This window comes from Hyaena hyaena, unplaced genomic scaffold (assembly GCF_003009895.1).
Source record: "Hyaena hyaena isolate Hyena2069 unplaced genomic scaffold, ASM300989v1 scaffold_212, whole genome shotgun sequence".
NCBI lineage: Eukaryota > Metazoa > Chordata > Mammalia > Carnivora > Hyaenidae > Hyaena > Hyaena hyaena.
In genome coordinates, this window is record NW_024080845.1 from 1,684,705 (window position 1) to 1,697,870 (window position 13,166).

The 13,166-nt window shown below is 52.9% G+C and overlaps 1 protein-coding gene across 1 annotated transcript in view; it reads right to left on the reverse strand.

Moving 5' to 3' along the window:
• FAM107A (family with sequence similarity 107 member A) overlaps positions 1-11,550 on the reverse strand; it is a 53,335-nt gene extending 41,785 nt beyond the window's left edge. The window contains exon 1 of the mRNA XM_039242462.1: positions 11,005-11,550. Within this exon, the coding sequence (XP_039098393.1) occupies positions 11,005-11,028 (24 nt within the window). The 5' untranslated portion in view covers positions 11,029-11,550. The remainder of the gene's footprint in view (positions 1-11,004) is intronic.
• Positions 11,551-13,166: the final 1,616 nt, after the last annotated feature.

Sequence of the window (13,166 nt, forward strand, 5' to 3'; positions counted from 1 at the left end):
AGCTTAATAGAACTCATCTATAAAACTGATGGTCTGATCATTTCTTTATGGGAAGATTAACCCATGGCTCAATTTCTTTAAGTGTTACTAACTACTCAGTTTGCTTATTTCTCCTGAGGCCAGTTGTTCAACAATATTTTTAGAAAGTTTAAAATTTTACAGGCATAAAGTCAGCCATATCATTTCTGCTATCTTCTTCAAAGAACCAACTTTGAGCCATTCCGATCTTTGTTATCATATATCTGTTTTTCACTTCTTTCATTTCTGCTCTTATTTTTATTTTCCAGTAACTTCTATGTTTTTTTTGGACTGATTCTGCTGTTCTTTTACCAGCTTTTTAACTTTGATGTTTGGCTTATTAAATCTCAGCCTTCTTTTCTATCGCTTTTAGGGCTATAAACTTCTCCTTAAATACTGGGTTAGCTGTGTTTTGATATACAGTATCTTCATGACCTGTATCGGGTCTGAAGATTTTCCTCATCTCTTCTTTGATCAATCTAGAAGTGTTTCCCAGCTTCCAAATCTACTTTAGTTTCTTTTTTTATTTGTTTGTTATTGTCCTTTAATTATGTTCTTGGCCTGTACCGTGATGTGTAGGATACCTGCAAATGCTTCCACATCTGGATTTGTTGAGTAGCCTGGAATGTGGTCAACATTTGTCAATACTCCATGAGTGCTTGAAAACGTTTGATAGGTTTCTAAATATATTTTTTATTTTTATTTATTTTTAATATTTTTATTTATTTCTAGGAGAGAGAGAGACAGGTGAGCAGGGGAGGGCCAGAGAGAGAGGGAGGCACAGACTCTGAAATAGGCTCCGGGCTCTGAGCTGGCAGTCAGCACAGAGCCCGACGCGGGGCTCGAACCCACGAACCGCGAGATCATGACCTAAGCGAAAGTCGGACGCTTAACCGACTATGCCACCCAGGCGCCCCTCTAAATATATTTTTTAAATCAAATCTGTCTTTTTTTAATTTTTAAAAGAAGGAAAGCAAAACCATAACAAGACACCAGTATCTATCCATCAGGGTCACAAAAATTAAAAAGCGTGAAAAGTAGAAAATGTTGGTGAAGATGTGGGGCAGTTGAACACCAGTACAATGCCTGTGGGCGTGTGATTTGCTGTAACCAGTCTGGCTTCATCTAGAGGCGTGAAGGGCGGCAGCATAAGTGACCCCAAACTATGCCACTTTGGCATAAGGATTTTTTTGAGCTAAAGACATTTGAAAAACAGCGGGTACAAGACAGGTGCCCTGCCCCCACCTCATCTTCCTGAAAGCAGGAGATAAGACTCCCGTGTCAAAGATGCCTTCCCTATACCAGGAGGAAAGAAACATTTTTTATCACCAGAGACAGGGAAGGAGCCGAGAGAAATCTATACAAACAGATCTTGTTAAGATAACCCTTGTCTTCCTTTAATCTCTCCATATGTTTCGGCCACTTTCTCACAATTGCTATTTTTTGTTCAACTTGGTATAGAAGCACTTGGGTCTATCTGCTTTTGGGGGCTTTGTTTTCCTATGGGGACTCTCATGTACCTGTGAAAATCTAGAAGTTTTCTTCTATTAAAATCTCCTATTTAAATCTCCTTGGGTTCATTTAATTTTCAGGCCCAGCCAGAGACCCTAAGAGGGTAGAGGTAAAATTTGCCTCCCCTGTGGATGAGCACGTACGTGCCCCCAGGACTCAGTGATCTCACTTCTGGATCCACAGCTGAGAGACACCTGGGTGCCCTGAGACAGAGAAAGTTCACAGCAACATTAGCATAATGGCAAAAGTTCCTGATCGCTTTGTAGAATACCAGGGCCTGCTCAAGTCCTGAACCTGAGGGTCGGCAGACACATCTCTATCGTTTTGAGAACTTGTTTCTTCTTCCTCGGCTCTGGGGCTGTTTGGGGCAGAGGGCTTCTGGGGCGGGGGATGTTAGGACATCAGGAAGGGGGCTGCTGGTCCGTGGGGACATCTCCATGCTGGCATCTCAGTGTAGTCATTTGTAGACAGCATAATTTTAATTTCCTATTTGCTGCAGCTAATGGTGAAGGCCTGTGAGGAAGGAAGGATGCCTTTCCTAATTCCTGTCAGTCAGTCACTGTGGCCTGTACTCTGTCTCTCTGAGCAGACTGTGCCTGCCTCAGGCTTCATGTAGCATCTGGCTCAGAGCGGATGCTCAGGAGATATTTATGGAATGAAGGTGTGAGGCCCCTCTATGACAGCTATGGATTCATCCATTCATTCACTCATTCACTCATACCTATGGTATGTTCCACCTGCACTAGGCACTGAGCCTCCAGAGTGAGTGATGGGTAAGGTCCCTGCCCTCAGAAAGCTGACATGCTGGTTGGGAAAGCCAGGTATGAAACAGTTAAAGAAATAACCAAAGAGGTGATTTCACATGGTGGTAAGTTCTGCGGTTCTGCGGAGCTCCTGCAAGACTGGAGATGAAGATGAGGATACTTTAGCAGGAGTGGGGGTGAGGGGGTGGGGGAAGGCCTCTCTCTGGGCTGAGCCCTGCACAGCCCAGCCCTGGGGACAGCCAGAGAAGAGTGCACCAGGAAGGAGGAAGAGCAGAGGCAAAGGCCGTGAGGCGGGGAAGAGCTCGGTGCAGCAGAGAAACACAGAGTTGCCAGGTGGGGGTCACAAAAGGCCTGGTGGTTGTGGATTTCCGCGTATCTGCTCTCCAAGGGTTTTGCCCGGGAGAATAGAGGATTAGGCCTGGAATCAAAATAGTGGGAAGTCACCACAGCGGACGGGAGCTAAAGGGAACTGAGGCCCCAGGAGAGCAGCCGGCCAAGGACGGATGGGGTCCAGCTACGCTAACATGTAACTTTAGGTGCCTAAGAAGAGTAGAGTGGGACGTGGGTCACAGTTATGGGTTGAATTGCGTCCCCCCCCCTCAAAAAAAGATAAGTTGAAATCCTAGCCCCTGTACCTGTGGAGGTCACCTTATTTAGAAGTAGGGTCTTTGAAGATGTAACCAAGTTAAAATGAGGTCACTAGGGTGGGCGCTAAGCTAGTATGACCAGTGTCCTTATAAGCAGAGGAGACGAGGCACAGCTAGGCAGGAGAGTGCCGCGTACCTGTGGCGGTGGCAGAGACCGGGGTGATATGTTGACAAGCCGCAGAGCAACAAGGGTGGCCGGCAACCCCAGCGGCTGAGAGAAAGGCAGGCAACAGACCCTGCCCTAGAGGCTTCATGGGAGCAGAGTCCTGCCAACAGCCTGACCTCAGCTTCTAGGCTCTGGCACCATAAGAGAATAGATCTCTGTTGCTTTCAGCCACCTGGATTGTGGTAGGTGGTCGGGGCGGCCCTAGGAAACCAGGCTGTCACTCCACGTCCCGGGTGTAAGCACGGCTCCACGGTTGTGACAGCACTCTCCATGCACACCTGCCACGTCATATACCCCAACATGACCCCAAAGTGTCCCCAGGAGCTCAGGGGCACAAGGAAAACCCCCAGGGTGGGCCCCCCAAACAGCATCACTGACTGGTTTCTGGCTGAGGCGTGCAGGTTCTGGGTGTGATGCTCTAGCCTAAGTGTCCATGGGAGCAAGATGTCACCAAGGCCAAGCCAGGCTCTCCCAGCTTCCCTGGGGGCACCTTGCTGTTCTCTGTGGCCTCGTCTTAGATTTTAGATGACAAAGGAAAGTTCCAGCTCCTTGCCCTTTCCCTCCCCGCACCCTCCCCACCCAGGCCCTGAGATCTGATCGCTCACTTAAACAAAGCCCCTCCTTCACGTCAGCTTAGGAGACACAATGTTCTGAAAGCAGATCCCTGGGGCCCACAGAGGGAGCAGGCTTTTTGGATTCCTGCCTTCTCTAAAGCCGGCTTTTGATTTGCCCCTCCTGCCCCACCTCCGAGCCCTTTCATGAAGGAAATTAAATTCTTCTGAACTTTAAGGTCGGTCTTCAACCCAGCTCCCAGTGGGACTGGGGCCATCACCAGCTAGTAACTCTACCCAGCAAGGTGAAGATTTACTCTGCCGTGAGTAGCACGGTTGCGTCCAGACACTTGGGAAACACGTCAATGAGTTGTGGGGCCAGGTGCCTCTGGGTTCAAGGCCCGGTTCCGGCAGCTGCTGGCCATGTGGTCTGGAGTAGTGAACTCAGCCTCCCTGAGTCTGGGTTTTTGCCTTGGGGAGGTGGGAACATGGATATGTGTGTGGCCGGGTTTGCAGTGAGGATTCTGTGGCAGTTCAATGACTGGAAGGCATTCATGTTTGTACCTTCAAGAGATGCCCATTTTACAGATGAGAAGGAAGGAGGCCTGAGAGGCCTGTTGACCCCTTAGGCTGCCGAAGCAGGTGGAGTGGGTTCAATTCAGCCTACAGGTGTGGGCCAGGGGCAGCTGCGCTGTGTGCGGTTTCTGCGGACCTTTGGCTTCCGGAGAGCGTGTGGGAGGAGTCTAAGGGCCATCTTGCACTAACTCCGTGACTTCCTCTGACCCCTTCAGGGCTGTGAAATGGGGGAGACAACCTAGGCCAGGCTGAAGAGAGGGGCTACTGCCCCTGTACGTGGGGTCCTGGCATCCTTTGGGGGATGTGTGTTCCCACCTCCCCTCGTCTCCCTGCCTCATTTTACCCCCTAAACCAGTGAGTTGCATAGCTGTCAACCCTGCATTGATGGGGGAGGAACCTGGAAGCCCAGAGAGGGAGACCGTCTTGCCCAGGGTGGCTCAGGTGAAGGCTTTTTCTTGTTAGTGGATGGAGAAGATTGGACCAAGAGGAGGTGAGTGATGTAAGGAGGGAATGAAAATAATGTCCTTCCCTCTACTGTCCAGGAAGGATTTCCCCTCATGGTCTGAGCATGAGGTAAAGCTTGCCATCTTGGCTCCTTCCCTTTTCCTGTCTGGAGGCGTTAAAACACATGGGAATGGAAAAGAGGCCCAGAGGAGCACTCACAGGGCGTGGGGAGCAGAGGGGCAGAGGTCAGGGAGAACAGGCTTGGGGGTCTTCTCATTCTACTCCCAGGGGACTTTCTCTTGGTGGCTTTTATTTCTTGTGTCTTTGTCTCTGCCTCTTTTTCCCTCCCTCTCTTTCTCTTGCTTTGTTCTCAGCTGTTTTGACTACTTGAGCAAAAGAAAGGAGAGAAAAAAAAAGAGAATGTTCTCCTTGATCAAAGAGCCTGAGGCAGATCCATGGTTGGTTTTTTGGGGGGAGGGTAAGGTGAGTGGAGGGGTAGGCGGGGCAGTGGGGAGTTAGGGCCTCGCTTGACCGAGCCCCATGGCAGGAGAGGGTCTGCAAACCAGAAGATTCTTTCCATTCCTAGGATGCACCATGGCCCTCATACCTCCAGGCCTTGGCAGGTCCTACTGGGTCCTTAGAAGCCTCTCCCGGCTCCCAGACCTGCTTATCCCTTTTTCACTCTCCAGATCATAGCTTGGGCGTCTTCCCTGGCCCCTCCTTGCTTTGTGGCCCTCCTTCCGCGCCCAGCTCCTCTGTGTTTCCCTCATCGGGGCACCTGCTCTGTCATCACCACTGGCTTATTTCTCTCTTGCTGGGCTGTGCAGGGACAGGGCCAGAGTCCTGTTCACTGCTCTGTCTCCAGCGCCTGGGATCCTGGAACCCGGTAGTGCCCAGTCAATGCTTGTTGAATAAATGATGAAAAAATCAATGAGAGATTTTGCATTTGGCCAGGAAGTTGGGCAGGTGGAAAATCCGTGTGTGTGTGTGTGTGTGTGTGTGTGTGTGTGCACACACACACGCACAGCTGGAAGCGAGGTGGAGAGTGTGGGAATTTGGGTCAGAGTCTTAAAGTTATTGGAAGGTAAGAAGGGGATGTGTGGCAGAAGCTGAGGGATTCAGTCTATGTCCTTCCTCTCAGCCCGAGCTCTGTGTGGATCCTTCCAGGAACTTGGCCTTCAGCCCCACCATGGAGTTACCCCCACAGAGACCCAGCCACCGTCTCTCTCTCCCTTCCTTCCTCAATTTATTGGGTACCTATTATCTGCTAGGTGCTGGGGACACAACCATGAACCACACAAAGTCAAACATAGTCTCCCTTCCCTCTTGGAGAAATCTCAACCAAATACAAGCTTACAGCCATGATCAGGTGGGGGCGCATGGGGAACATAATGGGATTTGCCCTAGTCTAGAAACTCAGGGGGAGAGGGGGCGCCATGGGGTGTCTGAGGCAGCTTTACCCCCGTCTAACCTCTCTGGCCCCTTCCCAGCTACCCCCGGTGACCCTCCAGGCTCCGTGAAACCTGCGGCCTGTTCATGCAGGCACAGCCCTGAGGCAGGCTTGCTCCCCGCCGCGCTCGCCTCAGCCTCTTGGCCTGCATAGACATTTAGAGATCTACTCGGGCCAGGCTTCTGAGAAGAAGCGTCAGCCGAGTTGGCATCTTTCTTTCTCTTCCTTTTAATGTCTTTCCCCGGAAGCTGAGCTTCCCGCCACAAGGACGGACCGGAGAAATTTTAGTCTTCGAAGAGGACTTGCGGGACTGTGAGTGACAGCACTGTGAAATCACAAAGCAGCATTCTTTCCTCTGGGCAGACCTAGCCAACACCTGGGTCCCAGGCTCCCCTGGTGGAGAGCGGACTGGATTCCACCCCTGCTCACCTATCTATTCATTGCTTTGTGCAGTGCCCAGCCTGTGCGTCTGTTCGAGGCAGCCCAGGGCATTCAGCTCCTGAACCGGGCTTGGGGAAGCCAAGGGCAGAGGAGAAGGAAAGCACCATTGGGAGGCCTCAGGGAACAGGAAGGCTGCCCTTTCCCTGCCTCTTTCACTGATCACTGTGACTGCTTTCAGCTGCCCATGTCAGCTGCTGCCAGTACATAGCCGCACAGCTCCCAGACCTCGCCCTCTGTCCCTGGGCTTTCCCAGGGAAGAAATTTCAGCTCCAACTTTTTTGAAGGTTCGAGGCCAGGCTACTCTGAGAGTAGAGGATGAGATGGAGGGGATAGTTCACAGTGGAGGGGAGCACAGGGTGTTTACCAGTTTGCTCAGGCTGGGAAGGAAAACATTCGGGGGCTTTCAGATCCAGGGGGTGAACAGATGGAGTGAAGGGGGAGCTTCGACCTGAATGACAAAGTCCAGGGTTTGGCAAGCTGCTCACAGCAGCAGCGTTTGTGCTGGTGCCTGATCCCAGAGCCGCCGGGAGTGGGCCCTGCATGCCCGGATGAGGCCCCAGCTCCCCTCCGGGAACCAGTCAGAGGCGGTGCGCAGGGCGGGGGCCGTGGCACGGCACGGGCAAGGAGGCCCTAACGAGGTCCTCACGCCCTGCTGAGCGGGCGCCGGTGAGAGGAGCCATCCATCATCGGCGGGGATAATTGTTCAGGGAGGCAGCGGGGCCCAGCCAGATGTGCGCCTTTTGGACTCTGTAAGAACCAGCACTCCCGTTCAGGCCATTTATCAAATTTAGCTGGATCTCTCCTCTTTTATTCCATTTATTTCAGTCAAGGAAACTTTCTTCTAATGAAGATGAATACAAAGCGATGAGTGGCTTGGCAAACGTCAACAGAGTCAGAATATAGGATTCGTTCAGCGAAAAACCCAGGCGGTGCTGAGGTTGGAGAAATGTCGCACAGCCGGCACTGTTGAAGGTTTCAGGGGGTTCCGGTGTGGCTCCGGGGGCACAGCCAGCCCCCTTTCTGCTGAAGCTCTACCTTCAGCTTCCAGAGCAGGGGTAACCGTGTGAGCCACCATTCTCTGACACTGACTATGTGCTGGGCTCCTCCGCTCATCCTAACGTGGGAGGGGAAATCACGATCCCACTTAGCAGATGTGGAGACTGAGGCTCAGAGAGGTTAAGCAGGTGGTCCTGACAGGGGTCCCAGGCGGAATGTGAGCACTGTTCTTCCTGCTCAAGAGCCCACATTCACATGTGCCAGCAGTGGGGCTCAGTGGCCAGGAGGTCAAGGCTCCTTAGACTGCCTGGTTCAAATCTTGACTCCAGGGCTTACTAGCTGGGTGACCTTGAGCCTCTCCTTTAATCTCCTTTAATCTCTCTGTGCCACTGATTGTTTGGGCAATGGATGGGTCCACCTCAAAGAGCTGGGGGCATACTGAATGAGAGAATCTTTGCAGAAACCTCAATGCACATGGGCTGCTTTAAGTAACATTTTTTTTAGTCTCAGGGTATCATTTGGTGTCTGTATTTAGCATTGGCTGCTCTAAGGGTAGAGGTAGGATCATGTCTGGGGTGTTGGACCCAGTGGGTGTGGGAACTGCCTATAAGGGCCCGTGGTCCTGTCCCTGTCCCTGGAGAGAGGATACTGGCTGCTGAGTGGGGGCTGAGGATAGAGTGCCCCGACCCTGGTCACCTGGGATCTGAGGTCCATGGGAGTTGCTGTGAGGGCAGGTATGCTTTTCCCTCCTTCGCCCAGCTCCCAGCACAGGTACCCAGTTGATGTTGGTTTATGGGAGGCTGGGCTGGGGGCAAATGAAGATGGGCAGACAGTTCTGTACCAGGAAAGAGTGCACTAAGTGGGCAGGAGTTGTCTCAAGGGGTGGCTCGGTCCCGCCCTTCATGGTGCCAGGGAAGGAGACCCACTGCCTTCCTGTGTGCTGCTGAGGTTGAGCCCAGAGCTGCCAGCCTTGTGGAAATGGTCTGATCCTGGCCACATGGCCCTGGCAAGTCCTTCTGCTCTCTCTGCCTCAGTTTTCCCAGCTGTACAATGGGGAGAGGATTGAGCACATCACCAGGGGTTTTCCAGAGCACTTATTTTATAACTATGAGTAAGCCATAAGTGTAGGAGGAGGGGTGTCTGAGAAGCCCCCAGGGACAGCAGGGTGACTTTATAGGACAGGCCAGTGGGTGCTGGACATCCCATTCCACACGGCTGGGCCTGTCACAGACACCCCACAGAGGCCAGCTGGGCTGTTTGCCTCCAGAAACAGAGACATGTGGGGGATTGGGTGGGGACGATCCACGGGTGGGGGACCCCACAGAGGGCCTGGCCTGGGCATGCTCACAACCTGTGCTCCAGGCCGGCTCCACCACTGACCAGCTGGGGGAAGTTATGTTTGCTCGTGACTCAGCTTTTTCATCTGCCGCTGGGTGTGATATTAATGCCCTCATTGGCTCAAAGGGAGGATGCAGGTGTGAGAGGATCAAACACAGAGGAGAGACAGCGTTGACTGAGCACCTATTTTGTCCCAGGCATGATATCACTGAGGTTTTGCAATCTGAGAAGGATTATTATCTTTAGTTTATCGAGGCAGAATCTAAGGCTCAGAAAAGTGTATTGTCTGGTCCAAGGTCACAGAGCACATGGAAGAACTGACTCAGGTCTGTCCGACCCCAAAGGCCACGTCCCTGATCACTAAGCTCTGCTGCCTTCTCCCGGGGAGGCCTCCCCCACCACTGAAGGGCCGGAGAAGGGGCTGGGCCCAGGGTAGGCATGGCTTTCAATCGGGGGGCTAGTCCTGGCTGACTGGTGGGGAAGTCCTGGGAAGCTGTGCTGAGGAGGATTCTGAGGCCGTCTACACTTAGTGGGAAAGGGTACAGGGATCAGTCTGTGATGTCTGTCGCAGGTGAGGGAAGAGAGGATGGCAGTAGGTGAGCTACATTTGCCGCTCCTGCGCTAGACCGTGTCAGGGTCATTTCTAGGCCTGGAAAGCTGTTCTCCAAGGTGACCTCAGCACAGGCAGGATGTCCTTCTTGGGAAAGGAGACCGTCCCTGAAAGAGGGGATGGGTGGGGCCGGGTGCAAAGCTTGGCTGGGAGGGGCCCTCTTGGCTGCTCAGATAATCTGGCTGCTCGAGTGTGCACTGTGGGCGGGAGAAGGGAGGCCGCGGGACATCACCCTTGTAGGATCACGGCGCTGGGGGTGCTGAGGGGAGGCAGGAGCTCCCAGGCCTGACCGCTTCTGAAGCGAAGGAGGTGGGAGGCAGAGGAGACCCTGGGGGCTATCTAACCCAACACTCCTTTTCCAGATGGGGAAACTGAGGTACCTTCTTGCGTGGGGCCCATGATGCATTTTACTTTAAATGTGAAAAATGTGGGACGGGCTGGGTTGGCAGAAAGTTTGGACTCAAGCACAACCATGAATTGTTTGAGGATTAGAGCCCCTGTTTACTGGGCCCTCTGGGTGTTAGGCAGCGTGCTAAGCACTTTATAGGTATCGGGTCACAGAACCTCCCGGGAGGTGGGGACTGGCCCTACTTTACAGGTGAGGAGCTGAGGTTCAGTTCCTTGGCACAGTGGGTAGGTGGAAGGGCTGGGACCGGGCTGCTGGGCTACACCCAGCCTGGTATACCCCGGATGCACCGCGGGGATCACAGCCCTGGGCAACGCGGGCTGAGAGCATGGAGGAGAATCCCCGGGGAGCCCTGCCTCCCCTTCTCCTCCATGCAGGGGGTGTGGGCCAGCCCCCAGAAGGCTTGTGGACCAAGCCTCCTCCCATGCCCGCCTCTAATGCAGACACATCACATGCACACATGTACATAGACCACATTTTCAGAAACACTGCATAGGCTATGCTGTCTACAAATACCCACCTGAGAGCCCTGATGTAGAAGGTAATGCATAATACTATGAAGGAAATTCTGTAATAATAACAGAGCGTAGCTTATATGTAGCCACTATGTGCCAGGTACTGTCTGAAACACTGTGTGTGTGTGTGTGTGTGTGTGTGTGTGTGTGTGTATTCATTTAATTCATTTCATATGTCACTGAGGTCGTGAGTACTGTCCCCACAGGGAAGTGAGTTACGGAAAGCTTCAACGCCTTGCCCACGACACTCCCCTGGCGCACGGGGAGGGCCGGCCACAGAGCCTGTATGCAGGAAGCAGAGAGGTACATGAATAAGCCCAGAGAGCCTGTGAGACTGGGCAGCCCCCAGGTCTGTCCCAGGGATAGAGAGATCAGATGGCCTTGTCTTAAGCCCCAGCCAGGTTTCTGGAGGCGAATCTTGGCTGTGAGCTCAGGGAGGGAGGCTGGGGGGCTGTGGCCGGCTGAGGCCCCACAGAGCTGGTGGGTAGGTGGGTGAGGGCTCCCACCTGGTCAATGCCGTCTCCCTCCCCAGGTTTAGGGACCCACCAGGGCCCTCGGGGGGGCACTTACCTTCTTCCCGTGGACGGCTCCCATGGCACCAAGTGGGCACCGGGCCTGGGTGGGCCTCGGGGGCCCGGCTGGGGGTTCTCCCTGCTGATGTCGATCTCAGGAGCCGGGGCCCAAGGGGTTCCCCAGGCCAGGGCTCCCTGTTCTCTCGCGGCTCATTCTCCTCAGGCACAAAGGAGGCTTTGAGAGCTGCTCCTAAGCCCAGAGCTCCTCAGACAGGCTTAGAGTGATTGATCCTGTCAGAGATGCATGGTGTCCCCATGTGGCCCACACGTCCTGTGGTCCTCGTAGCTCCTCACTTCCTGCACCCCTACCTCTCTCAAGAGGGGAAACTGAGGCATCCAGGGTTGAGGGGAGAAGCAAAGCGGCCCTCTGATACAGCCGGCAGCTGGGGTGTGGCGAGTGACCTCTGGCCAGCCTAGCAGGACTTGGCCTCGTTGCCAGGCTGGGCACCGATCCGCAGAGGGGGCCCAGACAGTGGAGGCTGTGTGGGACCCTGGGGCACGGAGCTCGGGGCAGGCTTGTGTGGGCACGTAGACTCGGGCGGGACAGCCCCATTAATAAGACGCTTGGGGGCAAGGGCTGTCCCAGAGCAGAGAGTCTGTCTGTTCATTCAACAGGACAGTTGTCCAGCAGGGGAGGGCAGTGGGGGGGGAGGGGCTGGCCTGGGCTCAGGCCAGGAAAATATCTGGAGGCTGCATTCCAGGCCCGAGGCCAAGTTCTCCAAGTTACCCCAGCAATCACCCTCCTCCTCATTGGCCATCACTTTCCTTTTTATTGCCAGCATGGGGTGAGCGTAAGGCCGGAATCACCTTGGGCTTCAGTCCTAAGTCGCTCTTCACAGTTGTGTGACCCAAAGGGCATGATTCGACTTCTTGGAACCTCAGTTTCTTCATCTGTGTGTGGGTGTTCCTATAATCACACTGCACAGTGTTGCTCTGAGGGCTAAAAGAGGTAGGTGTGTACAGCCAAAGCCATTGTTCTGTTAAAGCATAAATCAGATGATGTCATTCCCTGTTTTATCCTCTCCCACTCGAGGAAGAGGGAGCCCCACCCCGTGGGGCGGTGATGATGAAATCCGGTGACTTGTGTAAAGCTCCAAGCAGAGGATTTGGACAACAGCAATTCCCCAGAGAAGTTAGATGCTGCTATTAATAATGCTGATGATGAAATCACTGCCTATTGGCGAGTCCCAGGTAGCCAGTTTGGTTAAGCCTAACGCCCCTTCTTAAGAGGTGTCTGGGCAGGGAAAACCTTGCCACCCTCACTTTGCTCTACAGTGCCTCACTGGGAAGTGGTGGTGGTTTCTGACAGACAATTTATGAAATGGTAGTGGGAGGAAAAGTGTCAAGGATTAGGCATTCTAGATCCAGCTTTGCCCACAGAACAGAAGTCCTCATGGTCCAAAGTTCTGATCTATCAAGTTTTGCTTCTTGGACATCATTTCCCATTCCCTTCTCTCCCTGACCGCTCCTGGATCATACCACCTTACCTTTCTCCTCACGACCTTTACATGGGTTGTTTCCTTTGCTTGGAATGCTTCCCGTCTCTCTCTGTCAACTCCATTTTTTAATCCTGCGTAATTCTTTCCTTTTTTTCCAATAGGCTCAATTATCTCCTCCTAAGAGAAGCTCTCCCTGACCCTCAATGCAAACTAGCTCCCTGGGTTCTCTGTTTATTAGTTTTTCGTGGCACTTATGCTTTCTGTGTTTATTGTCAGCTCCTGCACCTGAATGTCAGTTCCACAAAGGCTGAGGCCTGGTCGGTCTTGTTTATTCGTATACCCCCTGGGTCTAAAATAGAGCTTGGCACATTGCAGCCATTCAATAAATATTGGGGGAGTGGGTGACTAAATGACAGAGGATGAAATGAAACGGTCTAAGTACGTAGAGTGCCTAATGCAACCCTGACTCATTGCGAGAGTATTAGTACTGTCCCTTCTAGGCTTCTTCCTCTGCTCCTTCTTCTGATCCAGTTGCCCCCCATTCCTTTTCTCCCCGATTCTGTCATGGCCGGCACACAGCTTCTGATTTCCTGCAGTACAGAGAGCATCCACAACATTGTAAAGGGCAGTGACTAAATTGGCTGTCAGCCAGAGCAGTAAAAATGCCATCAGCCCTGAAGATCAAACTCCTTGGGCAGCCATCCCATAATTATCTACCAGC